This window comes from Hydra vulgaris, chromosome 01 (assembly GCF_038396675.1).
Source record: "Hydra vulgaris chromosome 01, alternate assembly HydraT2T_AEP".
NCBI lineage: Eukaryota > Metazoa > Cnidaria > Hydrozoa > Anthoathecata > Hydridae > Hydra > Hydra vulgaris.
In genome coordinates this window covers 46,814,523-46,840,815 of record NC_088920.1, presented here as the reverse complement: position 1 = coordinate 46,840,815, position 26,293 = coordinate 46,814,523, and the positions used below count along the sequence as shown (strand labels likewise).

At 25.6% G+C, this 26,293-nt stretch overlaps 1 protein-coding gene across 2 annotated transcripts in view; it reads left to right on the top strand.

The window, feature by feature from the left end:
* Nucleotides 1-26,293, top strand: part of LOC100209604 (thioredoxin domain-containing protein 16) — a 51,095-nt gene that overhangs the window by 8,407 nt on the left and 16,395 nt on the right. Inside the window, exons 3-17 of one of the 2 annotated variants that reach the window (XM_065788375.1) lie at nt 1,560-1,650; nt 2,473-2,626; nt 2,749-2,912; nt 2,986-3,100; nt 3,191-3,284; nt 12,797-12,901; nt 13,064-13,194; nt 15,176-15,285; nt 15,382-15,662; nt 19,574-19,673; nt 19,779-19,847; nt 20,000-20,130; nt 21,400-21,487; nt 21,560-21,698; nt 25,293-25,459. In XM_065788375.1, the coding sequence (XP_065644447.1) occupies nt 1,560-1,650; nt 2,473-2,626; nt 2,749-2,912; nt 2,986-3,100; nt 3,191-3,284; nt 12,797-12,901; nt 13,064-13,194; nt 15,176-15,285; nt 15,382-15,662; nt 19,574-19,673; nt 19,779-19,847; nt 20,000-20,130; nt 21,400-21,487; nt 21,560-21,698; nt 25,293-25,459 (1,939 nt within the window). Of the gene's footprint in view, nt 1-1,559; nt 1,651-2,472; nt 2,627-2,748; nt 2,913-2,985; nt 3,101-3,190; nt 3,285-12,796; nt 12,902-13,063; nt 13,195-15,175; nt 15,286-15,381; nt 15,663-19,573; nt 19,674-19,778; nt 19,848-19,999; nt 20,131-21,399; nt 21,488-21,559; nt 21,699-25,292; nt 25,460-26,293 lie in introns of those variants that run through there. The other variant, XM_065788376.1, reaches the window with a different exon arrangement.

Sequence of the window (26,293 nt, the reverse complement as noted above, 5' to 3'; positions counted from 1 at the left end):
AAAATATATTTAGCCTTAAATATATATATATATATATATATATATATATATTTAAGGCTGTTTTGTATTATAATATTAAAACAAAACTCATAGTCGTAGAAGAGTGTTTAATATTAAAAAGGTAATTCAAATAGTGCAATGTACATTAATATATTAATATATAGACCGATATACATATATATATATATTTTATATATATATATATATATGTATATATATGGTATTTGTACATATATATATGATATATATATATTTATTTATATAGATGGTGGTTTACATTATATGAGTTTAAATGAAACACAGTTATAACTCAACATATGCTATGTTGTTTCCATTCTATTGATGGGTTTTAAACTTTGCAACTTATGCTTTTAAAGCAAGTACTAACTTGCTATACCTCTATTCGATAACCATCCTAGAAAAGCTAGTAATAACTTTGCTATCGGCAATTTCTTCACATTTATGGTACAGTATTACAAATTAAAAGTTTGAAAAAGTTTTAATGATTAAATAAAACATGTAATAAAACAGATAATACTTTTAATTATCTGCAGTAGATTCAAAGTTTAAAAAGTGGCTAAGTGAGGTTTTCATAATATATGAAGATTAAATAAATTTGTTTAACAAATCTGTTTTACTAAATCTTAAGCTTAAAAACCTAAAGTTGAAACTTATTCAGCTTATGTTACTTAACTTATTTGCTAAAGAATTTCTAGAAATAAGAAAACACATTGTTGTTTTTTTGCCAGAACACACCGATAAGAATCTGTTTTTAGCAGAATGAAGAGCAAAATGAATTTAGCAGAATGAATTTAGCAGAATGAGTTTAGCAGAATGAATTTAGAAGAATTTATTAACAGTTCTCTATTATTACTTGAAAGCTTCAAAACAACAACAAAAAATTTTTGGCTTTATAAAATTATTTAAAATATAAAACATTTTTAGGCTATTCAGGGTAATGGACCTTCTGGTCCAGCTGGCTCTAAAATGTGTAAGGTGATGTGCAGTTTTTTATTAGCAATTTTATTTTGGAGGCCACATTGTTTTTTTTACTTTTGATTTAATAACAAGGATGAGCCAATCACATAGTTTATCATTTAAGATTATAGGTGTACTATTTATATTTTAGTCAAGTTTGCTTTGTTAAATTAATAATGGCTATAGTAGAAAATGTTAAAGAATAAGTACATAACTATTAAGTTTAAATATTAAGCATTATCATCAACAAATAATTTAATTTTTTTTCCTCCAAATTATTTGTGGGTTTTGAAGTAGTTTTTATTCTATTAATTCTATTCTTTGTGCTTTTCAGGTTTTTATGTCTTCTGTAAACTCTTTTTTTGCTTTTGAGCTTTATTCTTTTATTTTCTAGTAACTCCCCGTGTAAATAGACATTTTTGAGCATTTAAAAAAAATGTTTTAACTACCACCCTAATATGCTTAAATGTTGTTTTAACTATCACCCTAATATACTTAAACGTTGTTTTAACTACCACCCTAATATACTTAAACGTTGTTTACTACCCTAATATACATTAATATTAAAATTTATATTTTAGCTCACTATACTTTTATGAAGTTTGTTCATAAACAAGTTGATGCATACAAGTTTGCATTTACTAACGATGAGATCTTTGCAGCAGAAATGGGGTTTGTATTCTAAATATAATATTTACTTTATTTTTTATTAGGAGAATAGTTTCTGTTTTTTTATTAGTTTCTGCTTCATTTTATTTAGGTTTTAATTTAGATTTTTAAAAATCCTTTCTTTTTATTTTCTTTAACTTTTTTATAAAATTCTTTAATTCATACAATTTATTATGTATTAATTTATGCATTTCCCTTTATTTAGCACCCAAAATTACTTTGGGCCTTTATTTAGTAGCACCCCTGGAGATATAATTAGAAGTAATTTGTCAGTTGGTGTAACAACTGTTTTTTAAGGCTAATAATAAAACTTTTCATGGCTTGGAGCACAGTTTATACCTCATACTATGAATAAGTTCATAATTCATACTATAATTAAGTTAAGTTTATACTTCACTCTATAAATAAGTTAAGTTCATACTTCCTACTATAAATAAGTTAAGTTACAATATACTTCACTTTATACATAAGTTAAGCTCATACTTCACTCTATATTTAAGTTAAGTTCACACTTCCTACTATAAATAAGCTAAGTTACAATATACTTTACTCTATAAATAAGTTAAGTTCATACTTCACTCTATAAATAAGTTAAGTTCATACTTCCTACTATAATTAAATTAAGTTTATATTTCATAAACCATTTGTGCATGATATAATTTTATATGTGATACTGGTCATGGTATAATTTTATATATGATATTGGCCATATCAATGATCAACTCCATAGTTGAAAAAGTTTACTAAGCAGTTGTCATTTTTTTTGTTTTGCTGTTAATAACATAAAACAAAATGGAAAATTCAGCATTCCTAACTATACTTTAGAATGCCTTCGAAGCATCGAGTTTGTATTTGGTATGCAAGTTGCTCACAAACTAATTATAGTTCTGAGTGCCCAGTTTTTAAGCGAAGTTTTATTGGAGATCTTAAGTACTCTTCATTGATTTTGTTTATTAACTTTTATGATACACCTATTGTGGTAAGTTTAATTTGTGTGTGTGTATCTATTATCAAACACAATTTATTGGGTGTTGATACATAATAAATAAGATAAGACACCCTTTAAATAAATAACTTTATGCTTATTTTATTATTTTTTAGTCTGAAATAAATAATGGAAGTACAATATACAGCGACGAAGTAACTTTACTATTTTTTTTTTTTGATAATGATAAAAGTAAAATGGAGTTCTCAGATAAAATTGGTTCAGTTGTAAATAGCTTAATCCAGTTAAGCATTGATGTCCGAGCTGTGCTAGTTGATAAGTAAGCACTTATTTTTTAAAAAATTTCAATGATATGGTAAATTTTTTTTGATTAACATTTATATAAAATTTAGGCGCAAAAATCCAGAATTGTTTGAGAGCTATGGTATTCATGAAAATGTAATTCTACCAACAGTCATGTTGCAGTATCCATTAGAATCCAGAAAAACTGAACATAAAGGCATAACGGTGAATTAAAATAAAAACTAATTATCAGAGATTTTTTAATACTCTAACAAAATATTTAATACTCTAACATTAATGTTGTTTTATTTTTAGAAAATTGTAGATTCATTCCCATTTGATGTTGACTTAACAAATGAGAGTATATACAAGTTTGTTCATGACAGCATTTTAAAACCACAAGTTTATAGTTAGGTTCTTTATTATAATCATGTTATGTTTGTTTAATATTTTTAGACACAAAAACCTACCTATCTTTGCTTAACTGTATATAAGCGCTGACCTGAATCTCTAAATGTTTCAGGATGATATATGTATACATTGTCCCAAACAAAACAAAAAACAGTTTCTTTTTAAATTATCTATTTTTTATTGCTTTCGAAATTAACAGAAAGTTTAAAGATAAGAAAGATTGGAAATAAAAAAGTTTAAAGATAAGAAAGTTTAATAATCAGAAAGCTTTTTCTTCGATTTGTAAAGTTATAGTTATGATGAAATATATATGAAATGAAACACATATTAAACATATTTTGAAAATAACAAATAATATTGATTTATTAAAGCAAAAGTATGAAGCGCTTTATATTTTTATATATTTCATATTTTTATACCTATTTTTATACCTATACCTTGTTCGTCAAGGTTCATATTTCAAAGTTAAGGAGGTGAACTGTAGTGGCCCCCTCAGCCTTGGGAATGTGAATAACATTGATGAGTCTTTATTGAAGAATCAATATAATCAATAAAAAGATCAATAAAAACTTATTTCTGATGAATCTTTATTGGTGAATCACAGCACAGTGGGACAGATGGCAGACAAAAGTAAAAAAAATACATTATTGTATACCATTTTATAGCTTAAACATTCAGCTTTTATAAAGTATATATAATTTTGTATAATTATCATGTCATATACTTCTAAGCTATAGAATAAAAAGCTTCTTTTTTTTTTCTTTTTGTTTTCTTTTTTTTTCTTCAAATTTTTTAATTTTAATTTAATAATATTTTTTTTGTTACTAGTAAGCATAAAATAGTTGTTAATTTTAAAACCTCTCTTTTTATTTCATATTTAAATAATATCAAGTATTACTTTTCAAATGAGCTATTGCAACACTATTTTGTGCATAAGTTACAAGGTAGCATATATGCAAAAGGGCTAAAATTTACTTCAAACAGAATAACAAACAATGACTACAAAATGAACCGATATCAATTCAATTTGTAATTGATAATAAGAATATTTTTCTAACTGCTTCCATAGATAAAGGTAACTCTGCTCTTATCCAACTGAAGTATCTGGCAGACTCAGGGTGAATTTCGATAGTCCAAGTAGTAAAACAAAGAAAAGAAGGCTGGCGATATTAGTTGCATCTTTTAGATCTTCAGAGCTATTGTTTGCTTTAGGTTGTAGCTTGCGCCAAGTTGATAAAGAAAAAGAAGCTAAAACTGTCAATTATCAGAATATATAAGTTTTGGTTGGAAAAATATTTTTAAACCAAAACTTTTATATTATTATACACACCAAAAGGTTTAAGCTTCAGGTTCTTTTTTATATGGATTATGACGTAGATTCATGAAATATAAAATAGAGCCCTGTAACTGCATAAAAATAACTAAAATTAGTAATTGGGTATGTGTTTCTTTTTTTATATGCATAAAATAATTTTCAATCATACTGCCACATCAATATTAGCCTAGTTTATAGCTGTGATGTTTTTATTGAATCTTAAGCTAGTAACTATGCAAAATGAACTGTTGCCAGGCATTTTAGGTGTCACTATCAATCAAATGAAAAATACATAGTACCACAACATTTGTAGTATAAAAATACTAAATGTGGTAATTATGGGTGTAATTCAATAGTTATTACTTTTTTCAAGTTTATATTTATTATGGTTAATAAAATATGTGGTTGCTAAGCAATTTAGGTAACATAGGAACCCAAAAATAAAATTAATGTCACCATTAAAACCGCAGTCCTCAAATTAGTAAACAGTACAAAAATGGTCCTTAAACCTTTTTTATACTGCGCAGTGTTAAATGAAAAAGTCTGATAAGTGATTTTTCATAAATTTATATATATATATATATATATATATATATATATCATTTGATGAAGTGTTGTATTAAAATAATACAAAACTCTTGTTTGTTGAAAAGTGCTCAATATTTAGAAAATTTATTTTAATTAAATATATATATTTTTTATAAATAAAGCTACATATTTTTTACAACTATTAGTTTCATGCTAAATGTAATATAAAATAAAAGTTTCATTTTATTTTATATAATATTTATCTGATGATTTACCTGATCATTTATAATAAAATTAATAGTTGTAAAAAATATGTAGGTTTATTTATAACAAAATATATAAATACAGCTCTGTTTTAACTTAATTTTATTTTAATTTACTTTAATTCATCGAGCACTCTCTTAAAGATATATGCAAACCAAAATATGTATACATACATACATATATATATGTGTGTGTATATCTATCTATCTATCTATCTATCTATCTATATATATATATATATATATATATATATATATATATATATATATATATATAATATGTGTGTATATGTGTATATATATATATATATATATACATATATATATATATATATATATATATATGTATACATATATATATAATATATATATATATATATATATATATATATATATATATATATATATATATATATATATATATGTATATATATAGATATATATATATATATATAGAGATAGATAGATAGATAGATAGATAGACAGATGGATACATGCATACATACATACATACATAAATACATACATACATACATACATAAATATACAGTTTTGAAATCAGAAGAATTTTATAGACATAACATGAAATTAGAAAAAAATGGTTAAATGCTTTAGAATATATTTCTAGTTTTATAATGTTTTATGTATTTTTACTTTTTCTTAGAAAAATAGATAATAAAAAAAGTTCAAAACTAGAAAAGATTATAAAACGTGTTTTTATTATTTAATTTTCTTATGTTAACTCACCTCCCCAAGGGGGAGAAGGCCACTAAAGTCGAGGAGGCTTCTTTAGTTGTGGTTACGACCCTCTCTCAACTCTATAACTCTGAAACACGAACCTTGACAAACAAGGCCACTGCACTGAGAAACAAGTTAAGCGCTGTACCACCGGAGATGTGGTGATGATCCGACAATGTGGATGAATTCTATTTAAATTTGAGAAATGTGAGTAAAAAGTGAATTTTAAAATCAGTTATATACTTAGTATTATCTTCATGATTATCAAATGTGCTGAGAGTGAATCTGGGTACCAAATAATACCAAGGAAGTGGATAAAAGGCTCAAGTTCATGTTTGATCATAAAGATGAAGTTTTGCTGACAGGCAGTTGAAGAATTCTACTGTACTCAGCAGTATATTAGTAAAACATCGAAAACAAAGAAAAATTGAACCAAGAAAAAAATGGTCAATCATTGGAAGACCAATGTTAATTCATGTTAAATTGTTTATAAAAAGTCTTATTTCACATTAAATTATTTCAATATCAATGGAAATGATATATTTTAAAATTATTTATTAGCCATTTAAAACCTACTCTATCTACAGTTAAATTAAGTATTGCACTAATAAAATTGATTTTGAGCTCATCCAGAGTTTAGCTCAGTCTATACCAGGATAATCAGTCTGTAGTGGATAGTGCCAGAAAGAATCTTTTTAAACTCAGTCTACTTTTTTTGTTGTTGTTACCCAGCATATATATATATATATATATATATATATATATATATATATATATATATATATATATATATATATATATATATATATATATATATATATATGTATATATATATGTATATATATATATATGTATATATATATATATATATATATATATATATATATATATGTATATATATATATGTATATATATGTATATGTATATATTTATATATATGTATATATATATATATATATATATATATATGTATATATATATATGTATATATATATTTATAGATATATAATATATATATATATATATTATATATATATACATATATATATATATATATATATATATAAATATATATATATATATATATATATACATAAAATATGATGTCATAGAGTATATCGATAAAAAAAAGTATATATTTCAAAGCAACTGTTATTAAAATGAACTAAATCTTGGAAGTGTATTAGAAACTTGAAGGATTTTACAAAGTGGTATCACTAGGGAAAGATCCAGCTGGAATAAGAGGATGTGGAGCAATAAAAACTGGCTGTGGAACTATTAATGTTGGAGCAACGGCAGTAACTGACTCCTTGTCGCACTTTTCGATTATTTCCCTGGTTTTTTCCAAGCATTTTTCATTTGGAGTATATCCTGTAGCTTCCTTCCACTCTTGACGCGCTTCACATTGTCTTGAATGAGTTTTACTGCTCTTTCGGATGAATTGTTGACCACATCAACTGATTAGATAAAGTTCTGGAACTTAAAATACCCTGAAAATTCTTTCCAAAAGATCTGAGGAAGTTTCATCCAAAGTGCATTTTTCCATATTATGCCCCAGAATGATAAAGATTAATCATGAGTCCTTAGAAACATATGCAGCCAAAGATGGAAAACCACGATGATGCAAAACACTAAAATATCTGGAAGTACTGCTCTGGTTCTCCCTCTGCTTTTTATGATTGCTGTGTTCATCTCTCTCTGTCGAGTATAAAATCTTTGCCATATCTTCTATATCCTTGTAATTCCCACTGTCAGAAGAGGCTAGCAACATTACAACTGTAGTAAGATTCAAGTACTATGTATGGTTTTCCCATGATTTTACAGCAACTTTGGCTGAAGGCTCAATTTTAGCATAGTTGCACATCTGTCGATAGTTCCTCTGATCCTACAAATACTTTTAGCTTTGTTATTCAAATTATTAACATTTTTATTATTATATTTGTTAATTTAATAAATTAATTACTTAACAAACCTTTATTAAAATGCATAATTACGAGCTCAGCTATTTCAGTATTTGCCACATTTATCAAAATCTAATTAAAAATAAGAAATTATAATTTATTATAAATTATTTTTGGAAACAGTAGTATAGATGTAACAATGAGTAATGTTTGTTTCTCAGTCCTCCACTGCCCTTGAGGTTTTTGCAGGTTTGCAGTGTTAAGCAAGATTGCTCCTTCATCAAGGTACCACTGAATTTTGGTGGTTGAACTTAACTAAATCTTTTACCTGATTCCCATCAACTTCATGCCAGTGCTCTTTCAATAATTTAAACAATGGATTCTGGGGACCAATAGTGTTTTGAATTGCTACAGCATCATAAAAATGCTCAATGTGAATTTTACGTACATTATGTCTGCAAGCCAACATAAGCAATTTTTGGCCATGAAATTTTGCCAACCTTGTGCATGCTCCTTTGAGACAACCAGTGTTTGAAGCAGTAGTATCAAAGTATAGACCATGAAAGAACTCACCAAATTGAAAATAATCAAATAACTTCTGAATAGCTGAAAATTGTATCTCCTGTTCCATGGTCAAGGTCTGGCACTCCTAGAATTTGGGTCTCATTGTTGCATCTTGTAAGGACACACAGACAGTCTTTTGTCTCATCTGTCGCAGCTGTAAAATATTTAATGAATTTTCTATCAAAATTTAAAATAATTGGTTTACCAGTGTTTCTAACCATTTCTCTTAAGTTAGATCTCAAAACAGCTGCATCCTTCCGTATAATTTTGTCAAAGATTCTGTGACCAGAACTGAGGGAATAATTAATGTCATCAATTTTTCCACCAGAACTGATAATAACAAACTAATAAGTGCATTTGCCTAATTGTTAGAAATACCCATTCCAATTGCAGTTCCAGTAATTTATGACACTATATCCTTAGGGAGATTAAGTACCTTTATCAGCTTTCTTCTTCTTAGGTTGACAGATCTCAAAATCTTCATAATCAAAAGAGCAGCCAAAGTGCAGTGGTTAGGGCCTCAGAAGAGATTTGTGGTTTTATATCAAGTTTTATAATATTGGTAAGAAAGGAGGCGTGAACTTCTTTTCAAATGCTCTTCCATGGTGCTCTGTGATAAAACCGTAAGGACTTCTTGGGGTATCTAAGAAGAAAAAAAAAAATACTATGATCAGTACACTCAATATCACAATCATCAAAACTTACCTCATTTTCAGGTAAAAAACATGCTGATAATTTTGCTTCTTGTACAGAAAAGGTTTCCTGACTCTTCCTTGATTTGGTTCTCACTGACTTGCTCAAAATGACCATTTAGTTCTACTATTTTCACTATTTTCCGGCTTTTCTGAAGGCTGTTTATGATTATTAATTTCCAAACTTCTGTGTAGAACAGCATCACTAGCCCAAAATAAGCCTATTTTTTATATCAAATGTTTGTGATAATTTGAGATGGGTTACTTTAAAATATAATGAGGACTGCTAAAAAAAATTTATTACTGTTTATATAAACAAATTTAAAAGTGCAATATAATCACTAAGAACAAATTCATTAGTCAGAATAAAACTTTTGGTTCAAAACAATTCGTATTAATATGCTTATCGTGATGTTAGAATTATCTTATTGAATCTCCACGTTTTTGAGTTTTGAAATAAAATGATTTAAAAAATAAAAACTTAATGAGATGGCATATAAAAACATTTTTATAAGTTATGTTTTCTCCGTAAAACATGCTGAGGTACTCAACACTATCAATAACTCAAATTTATCAAAGTGGAGATAGAACAAAATAGTTCTAACGTGGTGTCATATTTTTAAGATATAAGTACAAAGTTTTGATAAAAGATGTTGACTAATATGTTAGGTTTTTTCCTTTCTAGTCACTTCTTTTTAGCTTGTTAACTTCTAAAGAGTTCTTAAACTTTTTCAGAGTATCATCATAACCAACTCCCACCTTGTACGGTGACTTTTTTACTTTCATGTACTTTTATATATACTTCTCAACTTGAAATATCAGGCTCTTACCAGTAATGATTCTGAAACCAGTTCTTCTCCATGGAACCATAATTCTAGAGAGAATACAACTAAAATCACACAAAACATTATCTTCAATAAATGATAATCTAAATGCTTCATTGCCATTTTTGGATATCTGTCTCTCAGAAACAGGTAATGCTGGATAATGTGCTTTCTCAGTGGATGCTGGTTCTTTTTCATCTTCTCCAAGGTAGACCCTACAAGGAACTGTTCTCTATAAGTAGATCTTTTAGGAAAATTTTTGTGTGAGTTCCTTTAGTTTTTTTCCTTTTCCAGGTTCTTGACTGGTTCTTGACCTCATCACCCTTGTTCTCATTTGAAGTTTTACATAAAAAAAGAGTTTGCAATTATTAATATTGTACCATTGTAAATAAGCACTTCATGCTTTAAACCATAAATTGAGAAACTAAAATAGTTTTCAGAGTATAAGGCATTATGGGATTGATATTTGGACAAACATTGTTTTTAAACATAAGAATTTCTTCAAAATGCAAGTTGTTGTAGGATTGAAATTCAAAGAAACAATTTGGCGTCACTAGAATGGAACGCAATAGAAATTTTGTGTAAATATTTGTAAAACCCAGAGTTTGATTTAGTAAATTTTTTTAATTTTTCAGTGTATATACTGTGAGAAAACTACAATCTACAACAAAAAATATTCACAAATATTCAAAAAGTCCTAAATTTAGGCAATTTATTGTAAAAAGTATTGAAATATCAAGTTTTGATATTTTTAAATTTTTTGGCTATTTGGAAGTTCCAAAATAATTTATGTTACCTAATAAATTATTTAATAATAATTTGTGTAACCATTTATGTAATTATTAAATACTATTTCATTATTTGTTAACAAAGTTTACCTAGTTACTGTGGGAGGTTTTTTCTCACCTTAGTTGATATTTCTATTAGCGCCAGTTGTTTAAGAACGCCCTAAAACCTTCAAAAAAAGTTCAAATTAAAAACATTGGAGCAAATAGTAGTCATCTTACAAACACAAAAAAAATGTTCCAGACAGTTATTATGGTACTTTAATATTATTAAGAGACATACCGTGTTATAAAATTCCAACATGACCAACAAAATGGGTATCCCTAATATATATATATATATATATATATATATATATATATATATATATATATATATATATATATATATATTTATAAGGACTCCAGAGCTTTTTACATTAACAAGGGGATTACCTTGTAATAAAACTTTAATTGGACCTTGGTTTTCTTTACTTAAAGCTACATTGGAAAAATGTGACACTGTAAATATAGGTCTGCTCAATTACTTAACTTTGAGGTTTAACAAATGAATTATTAATAAACTCCAGAAATGAGAAAATAATATGCAAAATAAAGAGCAAAAACCCTGAAATTTTTTATTGCTCCTGAATCAGGAGAAAAACAGTTTACTATATTAGCAATAACATCAGCTGCAGGAAGAGTTTTTCTTCCATTTATTTAATTTGCTGGAAAAATTTTATATATAGCGGTGACTGGTAGATCTAAGCGAATATGTGGTAACTAAAATTGTTTTGGGAGGAAGCAGATAACCATATTGTTTTATGGTTAAAAGACATTCTAAAGCTTGTTTTGGTTATCTTTGATGGTCATACACATATTTCTTTAGAAACTGTTAAAATGCAATTGAAAATGATATAACTATTTTGTATTTGCCAGAACACTGTTCTCATCTGCTACAGCGACAACAAGATATTGGTCTTTTGCCAACTTAAATCTGTATGGCCTGAAGTTCTGGCTAATTGGTATACTGAGTCCAAGACTGATGGGGGTTAGAAAATCTGTTTTTCCATCTTTATTAAAAAAACTTTATGAGACATAATTCAAACCATTTAGTACAATCATTTGTCAAAACTGGAATTTTTTATAGTTATAGAGTTTAAAGAGGGTTGTAATTACAATTAAAGTATCCTCCTCGACTGTAGGGAGGTGAATTAACATAAATAAAAAAACTCCTGAAATCTATGAACACCTTTTTCCTCAGAAAACAAATGATTGTGATAATAATATCCCTCAAAGCATCACTTCAAACAATAATGATCTGATTAATACTTGTGATTTTATAGAATAATAGATTGTGTTTCTTTAAATAAGACCATAAGAGAAATAGTGAAAGAACAATTAATGGCCACAAAAAGTGATGCTTGTTGATACAATAAATAATCGAAACGAAAAAATAAAAAGATGGCATGAGGAAAGTGTTTTACATCATATAATGCATTTAAAAGATTAAGCGATAAAAAATAAAGCCTTTAAAAGAAAGAACAAGTTGAAAAGCCAGCAAGACAGCATACAAAATAAAAAATTATTTTAACAGAAATGAATCATTATACTTTACACATTTGGGGTAAAGTGAACAAGTTTTTTTTTTAATACATGTTTGATATTGTCATTTTCATGTTAGTATTTTGTTTCATGTTGTATACATGATATAAATTTTGAAAAGCGCAAAATGTTAGGCTTTTTCTTTGAATAAATTTTTTTTTAAATTAAAAAATAGTTCATTTTACCCTAGTATATATGTGTGTATATATATATATATATATATATATATATATATATATATATATATATATATATATATATATATATACATCTATATATTTATTTAATTTATATAAATGTAAGTTATGATTTCTAGATCCAATCTATGACATAGAATTACATTCATTTAAAAACTTGCTGATTCCAAGAAATTCCTTAACAGAAAAGACACATCGTGTTCTCATTGGTGGATGTACAAAGCGTATGCTTAAATTTATTTTTAATGTTTTTAAATGAAATTAGTTCAATAAAGTTTAAATATTTTTTGATGAAAGTGTTTATATTTATTTTCAGGATTTTGTTTAATTTTTCTCTATTGTATTTTTACATATATTATAAATATATTTTTTTTACATTTATTCAGATCGTAGTTATTTAAAGAATTGTGCTTTGTTCAACTCAAACTTTAGGCGTCTTGTACGAACAATTTATTTGGATCGTTCAGTAATTATGAAATATAAATATATAGATTACACTGATGAACCAAGTAGTTTTGTAAGAAGTTTTTTAAGAAGTATAAAAATCATTTTGTTTTAATGCTTTTATTGATATTGTTTATATGTGTGCTCATAAAAATTAATAATCATTTTTATTGCATCAAAATATATCAGTTGAGTATTTGAATTGCATGAACTCCACTGTATGACTACATACAACATACAGTATGCTATATATATATATATGCTATATATATATATGCTATATATATATATATATGCTATATATATATATATATATATATATATATACATATATATATATATATATATATATATATATATATATATATATATATATATATATATATATATATATATATATATATATATATATATATATATATATGAAAAGTATAAATTTATAAGATATTTTATTATAAAATATCTTATAACAAATAAAAAATATTGATGCAGTAAGACATTTTTAAAAATGGTAATGTGATGGTAGCTTGACCTAAACAGGAGAGATGCTTTAATAGGAGGCAGCTAAACATGTTTCATAAAACTAAAACAAAATAAGACAAATTTTTTTTTTATAACAAGTTATGTCAAAACTTTGTTATGAAAAAACAGTTTAACACTTCAAATTTCTATTAATGAAACAATCTTTTGTTTATAGTATTATAATAAATAATTATACTTTATAACTACAAAGTCATATTATTAATTTATAACTAAAAGTTCATATTATAACTACAAATGCATTGCTTAATATAATTCTTGGTTGCATTATACTAGTCAATTGTTTTTAACAGTAAACTCATATCAATAACAAATCTCTAAATAAAACACATTGTAGATAACAAATGAGTGAAAGTACTTTATTTTTTTTGAGTGGTCTAAAATTTTAGGTTTTTATACAATGAAAGTCTCGTGATTTTGTTATTGGCCATTAAGGCATGCAACCTCGACTTTAAATTCTTATTTTCTATTCTACTTATTTTAAACAAATTCACTTCCAACAAGGCAGCAGCCAATCACTAATTCTATTGGAGCAGGAAACAAAAAAGAGCGTTAAAGAACAATAAAGCATGTGACAGAAGACTTAAAAAACTGTACGGCAAATAAAAAATTTATAAAGATAGAGAATGAAATCTTGTGTAAGAAAAGGGCAAGCACTATAAAGAAAGCCAAACTTAGCAGTCGCTAACTTTGCAATGGGTTGTATATATGGTTTCCATGAAAGGTCAATAGTTAATGTAATTCAAGAAGACATAAAGTAAACTCATTAAGAGTTTTGTCATTCAACTTCTCCCAACTATTTAACTCTGAAACACGAACCTGGGAAAGAAAGGCTGTTGCGCAGAGAAATAAACTGAGTGCAATAGTAACATGATGGGGATCAAACTCAGAACTTCTCACTTATGAAACGAGCACTCTACCACTTTACCACTACTGCATTAAATTTAGAGTTACTATTTCTAGTTTTATTATCTTTCTCTTTCCTCAAGAAAAAAAACTTATTATCTTTCTCCTACCTCAGGAAAAAAATAGCGAAAAACTAGTTGTTAGAAAGATCTTTTAAAAGTATGTTTATGTAAAAAAATAAAACTATGAGTTAGAAAAGGTTGTGTAACTAAAAAAACAACAACAAGAGTAATCTTATTATTTGTAGTGGCTCATTAATTGTAGTGGCCGCCTTGGCCTTGGGATGGTAAATAAAGTAAAAAAAACAAAAAAAAAAAACTCTTTTAGTACATGTTGTATATAGTTTTTATGTAAATTGTATAATTTTTTTCTTCATGGTAAGTATGAACTGTAATTAATAGCTTTTATTCAGAAGCTTTTAAGCGCTTTATTTATATAAATATTTATATAAATTATATTATTTTTATATATATAAATATTTATATAAATTATATTATTTTTATATATATAAATAGCATTCATTTTTATAAAAAATACTTCTGTTATTATAAGGTTATTTAAATTAAATTTTCTCAACTATTTATATTTTTTAGCATGTGTTTATTTAGATGAGATTACCACTACTTAATTTTTATGACCCAACAACCGGAATCCATGAATTTAGTTACTCGGATGTTACTTATTTAAACATGTTATTATGGTTGAACTCAAAGATTGGGTAATTAATTTTAACAGCATTGTCAATGTTTGATCATTATTTTTCATTGTAATTTGAGTGTTTTTTATTTCAGTGTTTTAATTTTTGTTTGTATAGCTCTGCTATCAAACCTATTCCATTTTCTCGAAGTGACTTTGTCAAGTTCAATTTTAAAAGTGTTCGGAGCTCACAGCTTACTCAAGATGATGAGGTTTCTCAACGCGTTCTTCAGCTAAAAAATGAAAGATTGTATCAAGATAGCGTTGAATTACTTACTGATACCTCATTTAATAACACTATTAATAAATATGATTTTATTGTTGTATTATTTTTTGTTCTCTGGGATGAACGGAGTTACCTTATTCAACCACACTTTGCAAAAGTACACTCAATGATGGGTAATTTATTTAGTACTGTTAGAGACTATCAAAGTTTTACTTTTTTACTTATGCAATAATTTAAGTAATAGATTAATAGATTTAAGTATTATAATTAAGTTAAAAGCTAAAAAGATACACCTATTTGAAATACTTTTAAATTTTTTTGTTAAATTTCAGAGTTCACTCATAACTTTAGATTAGATCATTATATTATGATACTTAATTCTGAGATTAACATCTTGCAGATCAACAGTTATAAGTGATATTGTGATAAGCGAGTTTGATCATAAAAATATTTTCTATTATGTTATTAAATTAATTTAAAAATTAAATAGTTGAGTTAAAAACTTTATTAAATTTTTATTAAATTTTTACTACTGTTTAATATTTCCATAACTGTTTTTTAATTGTTATAAGCTGAATAATACTTTAAAAGTAGAATGAAGTGTGAATATTCAAGGCTAGGATGCATCTTTAAATTTTTTTTCTTCCCTAACTGAGCTGTCTGGACAATTCCATTGGCTACATTAAACAATCTATGAAAAAAAATGTTTTTGAATAATGTTTAGAGGTTCCCTTTTGGCAGCCTTTAGGCATTTATTCAGATTTACATCTGAGCAAGCTGCCAAACTGCAAGAAATATGAGTTTGGTGAGTTTGAATGTGTTTTTTGCGTATTATAACACTTCAGCTGTAGCTAACATAAAAAAATTTAATATTGAAATATATTGACTACTTTACACTGGTTTGCTTTGATGGTGAAAATGGCACCAACTACCTAAAATTTGTGTAAACAAATAGTGAATGTTAACAATTTGTCAATAAAATTCTTTAGTTAAACACTTATTTTATGATTGATATAAACTGTTATACGAAGAAATTAATTTTCATTTGCTCAATATTGTTGAGTAAAATTTTATCTGTACAGTTGTGTACTACATTACCCAAAAACAAGCAACATTCTGCAAACAGCTTGCTAGTGTTGCTCCAGGCTTGTCTTCTATGCACTTTTGAAATCAGGGCTTCTACACATCTTGTAAGCTATACTTTTAGCTGTTAAGAAGTTTGCCATGACAACATTGGACCAAGGCTTAAATCTCAAAACCAAAATGTGAAACTATTTTAAAACTAAAATAAGACTAAGATATGAAAGGTTTGTCTTGAAATATTTTAAAGGTTCATGAAGTATCAAGAAAACATTACTATACTCTATGATAGTCTTATAACAACAGAAAACTTTATGCATCAAGTTACCTGATATCATTTTGCTCAAGGAGTTATCTGATATTCCTGTGTTCAAGGAGTTTCTTAATATCCTTGTGTTCAAGGAGTTACCTGATATCCCCGCAATTGTAACTCCACTACTAACTACTTTAAATGAAAGGATAAAGATCACTTCTTGATAGGATAAGAAACATAGGCTAGATGAAATGAAGTTTGAAAAGATGAAGTTTGTATCAGTTTTAGACAGACCCTATTATATCCATCACAAATATTGTTGATTCATCGGCTGCATAATTGGTGCCTTGTGATAAAATCATATTCTTTTGTCTTTAAAGTAAGTTAGAGTTAATGAAAAAGTTTGTGATAAATAGAGTGATTGTTTTTTGTGCATTTACAAAGCATTTCCAGGTTTAAGTAATGAGAAATAAAAAGCTAGTGTTTTTGATGGATCGCAAATTTGACAGTTGAAGTTCCACCAATGAAAGGTATTAAAGTAGCTGCAGTGTCTTGAAATTGTAAAAAATCTTCAGGATAATCGGAAAGCTAGTTACTATGAAGAACTTCCAAGAAGTACAATAAATAAACATTAAAGTAAACTTCTTCTACAATCTTTTAGATTGTTTTTCTGGAAATCTTCTATCAGTGATGAACAAGATGAATAGTTTCAACAGGACATCAAAACAATGGATAATAACCAAGAAAGATGAAGTATTATGTAAGGCTACTGATGAAATGCACCATGCACATGACTTACAATATTAAAAAAATAAATGTTGGGAACCAGGTTACAAAAATACTTATTTTGAATAATGCTACTTTTTACGAATATTTCTAATAATACTAATAATTATTTTTTTAAATTAATTGTTCTATTATTATTAATTTTATTGTTATTAATTTTGTTTCTGATATTTTATTCTATCTAATATTTCATATAGTTCCTAATGTTTCATAATAGTTTCAGATCTTTCATATAGTTCCTAATATTTCATATAGTTTCTGATATTTTGTATAGTTCATGATATATTGTTTTAGCTCTTTATATTTCATATAGTTGCTGAAATTATTTATCATGATTGTCATGATTACCATGCTACTTATTTTAATATATTTTAATATATAATTTTGATATTTAAATAAAATTTAATTCAGTATAACCTGCCACATGTCTTGTTGTTTTGTAGGACTTGCTTTTTTAGGCAAAAGCTAGGAGAAGTTAACTCTTATTTAAAATACTTCCCTGCTCTTGATGGAAAGGCTAAAAATGGCATAACCTAGATTTTAATTATCTTTAATTATATACATTTAATTATATAAATTATATAAATTTTTTACTTTCAAATTATATTTAAGATAAGTTAAAATTGAAGCGTCCATTTCTTTAAATTTTTTGTGATTATTATTTATATTGCACCGTTAATTTTATAATGCTTATAAACACTTGTATTTTAACGCTTGTACTTTATAAACAATTTTTCCTCCTTACTTTTATAAACACTTGTATTTGTACTAACGCTTGTACTTTGTAAACAATTTTTCCTCCCTATTTTTGTAAACACTTGTATTTGTAGTAACGCTTGTACTTTATAAACAATTTTTCCTCCCTATTTTTATAAACACTTGTATTTGTACTAACGCTTGTACTTTATAAACAATTTTTCCTCTCTACTTTTATAAACACTTGTATTTGTACTAACGCTTGCATTCTATAAACAATTTTTCCTCCCTACTTTTTGAGAAAGACAACATTTTTGAACTCTAGTACCAGCAGAGTCAGCAGTACAAAAGCCAAGCTTGTGTGATCATCATTAAAATCACCAATAACCGCAATATTGACATATGTATAAAGAGAAAGGGTTTGGTCAATTTGATTAGAAATAAAATCAAATAAAATTTCTGGAAGAAGGATGACAATAAAGAACAAAGAGAAAAGGGTTTGCATAAGGTGGTGCTAATCGAAAGCGCATAATAGAACAGTCAACACCTAATTTTACAATAATCAGGTGAATTTTACAATAATCAGGATATTTTACAATACAGGTACAATAATCAGTGCAATAATCAATAATCAATAATATTTTACAATACAGATACAATAATCAAGTAATTTTACAATAATCAGGAATCATTTCATAAATATATGCCCAGGCCAAGCATGTGAATATTAGATTTACATACATGTAATGTGATGGCCACTATATAAGAGTTACATGCTTGGATAAAAAAATAATATCCATAAATAATAATATATGAAGATGAAACAGACAAATTTAAATTAATCTTGCAAAAAGCAAATAGGTCTGGTAAGATTCTACTGATAAAAACTTCTTTTAAAGAGCACATATATTTGTAAAAGACAGATTGAAATAATTTGGTGGCAATATGGAGTCACCTCATTCATGTTTATCTGACGGAATGACTACATTGGTTACTTGTATACAATCATTTTGTCTCAGAAATAAATAAAATCAATTAAAATCTGTAAAATTATTTCAAATCAATTTAGAACCTCGTCAAAAGTCAGAAAAAATATTTATTCTCCTAAATATCTTTTTATTTTGCAAAAGATTTTTTAAGCATTTGTTGTTTTTATCACCTTTTTAAGGGTTTTTTAAATTACTTATTTTGTAATTTATAATTATCCTTTTATTTAAATGTTCAGTTGTATTTATATATTCTCTCTTATTTGTCTTTCTAACATTTCAGAGTCTCAAATTGTAAAAATAGCAAAAGTTGACTGTGCTTCAGAATATTATGTATGTACTTTCCAAAAAGTATATTGCTATCCTACTATTAGAGTCTTCAAGTAAGCATTGCTTAGTTATTTGAAGAGTTATTTTTCACAGACACAACTATAAAAAATCTATTTTAGAAATATACTGCTTAACATAAAACATTTAGTTTTTTTTAGAAAAGAGAAACATTTGATTGATTATAATGGTTTTTTTGATGCTATAAGATTGGAGCAGATTATAAAACAGTACAAAATTTTTTTTTTTCCCTTATCTTTCTTAATAAATATAACAAACTTAATATCTAGGCATTATTACAAGAAAAGAAAAAATATAGAGATATTTATGACTTCAAATTATCCATTTATTAAAGCATTTTGGTTTTTGTTTCTTTTAACAGTCACACAAGTGCATCTTTAATTGAGTTGAAAGAGACTGAAATACACGACTATATAGAAGGCACCCTACCAAGATTTTTTTCTCCTCATACAAGTACATCAGTTTTAGCATGGTTTTCTTCAAGAAAAAGTGGTTAGTATATAATTTGAATAGCTATTAATTTATAAATAAATTATAAATTTATTAATAAATTTGAATTAAAAATAAAAATAAAAATAGTATTTATATATATTTAATAATATAATACTTTATATATTTATTTATATTAAATGCTTTATAAATTTTTAACTTTTTAAATAAATTTACTATGACTTAAAATCATACTTTTTAGTCAATAAAACAGCTACTAAAAATTTTTTATTATAAAACTTTTAGTAGTCAGAAACTATATTATGGAGATAATAAGATCAATAAGACTGTTTTTTTTCGTTTGTTTCTGGAATTCTGAATGACAAAAGTGGTTTATCCCAACTATTAACAGATTCTAAAAGATTGATGCAAGTTGATTGTTTATTAAAGAATCTGTTTTAAAAGTTATTAGATTTAAATGAGTTTTCTAATTTAAAAATGAATTACTTTTTTTTTGTGTGACAATAGTGATATATCACTCACATGCACTAGTTGTTATGTAAAGAATTGTTTTCATTTGAAGCATCTGAAAAGTTTTTTATAAAATCCTTAGCTTTAGTTTTGCTGTTGTATATAGATATCAGATTATAACCAACATTTAAAGAACAAGTTTCTTTAAATGATTTAAATGAAACCAACGCAAAATATTTAGACTATCTAATGCAAAACATGTTTTTTAAACTTTTAACAGGTTTATCTACTTATATTTTATTAAACAAGATATTTTATAAACATAATGCTTTGTTTAAGAAATTTTCTATATGTAGTATAGTATATTGTACATAATATATAGTTTTGTCTTTTTACTTTATTTTTTTTTCAATAGTGTTTAAAGATGACTTGACTGAACTTTATGACTTTAAAAATTTTGACATCTTTTGTTTTGCAACAACTCTTTAGTTTCTTTAAATTCTTATTGCAATAGGTGTCCCTCTTAACCTTTTAAAACGCAAACTTTTTTAGATTAGGTTACTTTATGCAGAAATAAGTTAAGTATGATACTTTGAAAAATGTTGTAGTGTTCCTATAAATAACTTCTCGTACCTAATGTTATATTTCTGAACAACTATTTATATATTTTCAGCTATTATTTATATACTAAAAATTAAAAAAGAAAGTTACTTATAAATGAAAAAATGTGCCTTTTTTTAAAAAAAAAAAAAATAAAGACCTTTTTAGCCACTGCATATTATTAATGTTGTTAAATTTTTTTTGCTTAAATTTGTAATTAAAAGAAAATTTATAAAAACAAAATTTATGATTTTTCTTTAGAAGCTTTCAGTGATTACACAAAGTTTGCTGAAAATAATATAGATAAAGCACAGTTTTCTTTTTTGATTGGCAATCATGCTAAAGAAATGTAAGTTATTTATTTTTTTTAATCACAAGTAATTTTCTTTAGGTTTGTTAAACTATTTTCACAAAAATTTAGTTTGAAAATTTCTTCGGATGATGTCTTCTTTGCAGTTTACAAGGAACCTAATAAAGTTCAACCTGTTTCTATTTTTACGGGCCCATATAATAAAGAATCACTTGAAATGTTTATGAAAACAATGTTGGTTGAAATGTTTGTAAGTATTTATCTCAAAACTTCACAGAGATGATTTGATTATATATAAACTGTTTTTCATATTATTAGCCCCCTCCCCCCCCTCCCTCCTTAAGCCTCTTAAAAAAAATCAGAAATAGTAGTTTAGTAGTTTATGTGAATGCATGTTTTTTTTTTGTTTTTTTGTTTAATTAAATGTGAAAATATTTTTAAAAAAATGCAACAAATTTTTTAAATATGTTGTAATTTTTTATATATATTGTAATACTATGATAAATCTCTTCTATGCATCGATACTATTTGCCTAGCTCCTAACTTGAAAGTTGATGTATGTTTGCTGGACTGAAATTTGATTTATATTACACAACTAGTTCATTACATTTTTGTTCAATGCTCTAACCAACCAATTACTTTAACATTTGTGTTTATTGCTATAACCAACTAAGCTATCGAAATTTCTGAGGACTGCTATACACAAGTTTTTCAAAAGTTAGGATAGCTCAATTTTTTCTTTATATTTCATCTATCTATTGTTTATTTATATTGTTACCATCATTCCATTTTTATTTTTATATCATCATTACTATATCATATTATAGAGGTTCTCTATATAGATAATCACATTTAAAGAAAAAAAAATACTATCAAGACTTATACTCCATCTTATGACATGATTTTTCAGTGTTCAGATTTTTCAGACCTTTTTGCAGTTTAAAAGTAGAAATATAAAATAACACTTCTTACAAAGTTCTTATATTACAAAATTCTTATTTAACAAAATTCTTATATTACAAAATAATAAAAATAAAAAGTAAAGCAATCATCATTGTAGTCATGGCAATGAATGTTGACATAATACTTTATCAAATGGAACCCAACACTGACTTAATCATGAATTGTTTATTTCAAGATTATTTTGTATCTATGTATGAATATTACATTAACATTTTAGTTTTTGTTAGCACAAGCACAAGCTCTGTACCAGCCATCATCATAAAAGCATGCAGTATATTATTTACTGCATTGAAATTTTGTAGATTTTTTTTTACCAAGTAAACATTCAGTTTATGTGATCATTAGAGGTTCTCTGTAAAAAAAATTTCTCTATCTGGTACAAAGCAGAAATAACTTCTTGTTCCTAGAACTGTACGCATCCCTTCTTATTGTCCCTTGAGGTTAAAAAAATTTCATGGCTATTGATACCAATGCTTGAAAGTTAAGATGTTAACATCTATAATGTTTTGTAGCCCGTATAAACAGTTTGTGTGATGTGAGAATCTGATTTGTAATTGCTGCTTGTAGTCTTCTTTTTTCTCCTTTTTTTTTCTCTTTATCATTTTTCCTATTCGATTACATGGACTCTTACTATGGGGCATAAGGGGGCATTACATGAACTCTTACTATGGGACATAAAGGGGCATTACATGAACTCTTACTATGGGGCAGTGAAGAAATGATGCTGTTCTATTGCTATAGCTTTATATATAATAACAATATTTATATAGATAATATATTTATATTATAGGTAATTATATTTATATTATAGATATTTGACATGTATGAAATAAACTTATGTCAGTTTTTGAACAAGTCTGGATTGTATTTGTAATAGAGAAATAAATAAAGTATTTAGTTGACATATTGACCTAAAGAATTTATAAATATCTACAATTAAAAAAATTGTCTTTACAATTGCAAATTCATTTATCAAGAAAAAAGGTCTTGTTGATTTGTAAACAATGAGACTTTAATTTTTCCAGTTTGCAATGGTCAAGTGGTCATTTACAACTTATTGAAAGTGTTGGTAATTTAATAGAGCATAAGTTTCATGATATGATTAGTGACTTTTATCTCATGCAGCATATGTATGCTTCTATCTTTCAATTTTCTGAGGAGAAAGTGAATAATACCTTAGATTTGATTTTTACAATCAATGATATAAACATTTTTGGTTTAGAAACAAATGCTATTCACAATATCCTTTTTATTTTTATTTTTCAAAAGTGTGCAGTTGTTTTATTTTTAAAATAGGTTAAAATTTATCTGAAGCATTTAACAAGTTTATTCCTAAAATAGATTTAAATTTAAAAAAAGGGAAAAATTACTTGAATAAATTGTGATTTAAAGAAAATGAATTTTAAAAACTTGTGATACAGAAATTTTTAAAGTGAAAAAAAGTTATTTTACAAAGAATGCTGCAAACAAGTTAATTATGAAAATTCAAATACCAGAAAAAAAATAAAAAAAATAAATCTAGTTCAAGTCGAAAAAATTATATTATATACATTTGTAATAAAAGAACAGCAAATAATCCTATAAAAGCAGTCAAAAATATGAGTTTAAAAAAATGTGAGTTTAAAAAATATCAGAGAATTATCATAAGCTAGAAATTTAAGAATAGAGGAATGCTGTTTGGACCAGAAGCCATTATTGAGAGAAAGAATAAGAGATTTCATTTTGAATTTAGGTTTTTAATTTTTAAATACTTTTAGAAGTTAGTATGGAATAAAGTGTTATCATTGAAAATTTTTTAATTTTAATCCCAATTTATTTTCAAGTAATAATTTTTGAACTCATAATCATTAAGTTTCTTGAAGTTTTAGCAAAAAAAAATTTCATGTAAAGCTTAATTTTTTTTTAAAAGATAGATGTATAAGTGACTCAGTTTTTAATATATCAATCACATATTAGATTTGATCTGCTATGTATCAGATTTAATAAGATCAATGTATCAATTAGTCTAGTAGTTAAATTGCCAGAGAAAATATTTTTTAGAAATGGAATTAAAAAATGTGTTATAAATTATTTAATTTGTAGTTCTTTTAAGTATAGATGATATGAGTCGAAGACTTTGATTTGTAATTCTTGTAAGTATAGATATGAGTCAAAGAAGTTTGTTTGAGGCAACGATATTTAAATATTCGGAGATGAATGTTTTTATAAGATCTGTATTAAAATTGCTTATTAAATAGATTTGTTGGATTATGTTCATGGTGTAACCAAATTTGTTGGAATTTTTTATGGTAAATCATTTTTAGTTTAATTTCTTAAAATTTTATTGGCTTTTGAAGTTGGTTTTTTGAAGAGTTAAGAAATTTTTTATATTAGAAATTGGTTGAGTTTGTAAACGCATTTATAACAATATCATTGTTGTTAATAAGTATTTTTTAACTTAGTTAGTTAATATTTATCTTATCTTATACTTATCTTAGTAACTTTTATCTTTTTAACTTATCTAATCTAACTTAGCTAATCTAACTTATCTAATCTAACTTATCTAATCTAACTTATCTAATCTAACTTAGCTAATCTAACTTATCTAATCTAACTTAGCTAATAAGTAAAAAACTGTTGAGTCGATTTAAAATATAAGATTTTCAAGAGTTAAGAAAGTTCATTACAGAATGTATTATATTGTTTGGAAAAATTCATCACACATGCTTTTATTATTTTCAAACAGTTAAATTTCAATTACAATGAGGTATTTAACAAAAAGTTTAACATTAATCTTTTCTAGATATTGTATTATTAATTATATAGTTATACTAATGTATAAACATGTTAAATGCAAATTGGTTTTAAATAATTATAGAAATAACTGCAATTAATATTAAAGGGCAAGCTTACCCCACAAAATCTTCCAGCATATAAACTTCTGAATAAGCCACTCATGGTATTATTTATAAATGAAAAAGAAATAAATCACTCATTGGAATGGAAGGCTATAGAACAAATGGTGAAAGATAGTTTGTTTAAAAATATTGTTCCTGTCTGGATGAACACGTGAGTTATTTGTAATTGAAGATTCTTAATTAACTTTTTTCAGTTTACAGTTTTTGAGTTTAAAATTAAAATTTTTAATTAACTATGAAATGAAAAATGAATAATAAACTTTAATAAGTTGTTTGACGTAGTTATTATTGAATTTAAACCTGGGCTATTTGAGCAACAAAAAAATGGTGAAGGGGATTTTATTATTGTTATTACTCAATGTCAACTACATGAACTAAAAGTCTTTATTATTTTTATCAGAATATCAACTGAAAAGAAAAATACAGGAAATTTTATAGATTCTCCTTATGCATGTTTATTCAAGATATTTATTTCAAGGGTTATTTGTTAAAATGAGTTTTTGTTGTGAGAACTTATTTGGGATTATTAGGAAGTGGTTTTCATATCAACACCTAAGATAAATAAAATTTAGTTTTAATTCAATAGAATATGGAAAAAAAGTAAGTTTTATAAACATAAGAAACAAAAAACATAATATAAAAATTAAGAAAACATAATTTTGTTCTAAGTTTGGTTAATTATGTAATTGGAAATTTTAAATTAAGTATCAACAATTTAACAAATAGACTTTAAAAAAGTGTATGTAGTTTAAATTTTATAGATTTTATAATTTGGTTTGATAATGTCAATGTTAATAAACACTACAATGGGATAAAGTTTACAAATCTATTTTTTTAATTAAGGGAGTTGCAGACATTATCTTTATGAAATCTCAATAGTTTTGTCATATAAAGTAATAGGAAAAATCTATATAAATACATTTATCACTTACTACATCCATCAGTTTTATGGCATTCAAAATAACTTATTTATTGGTAACATGAT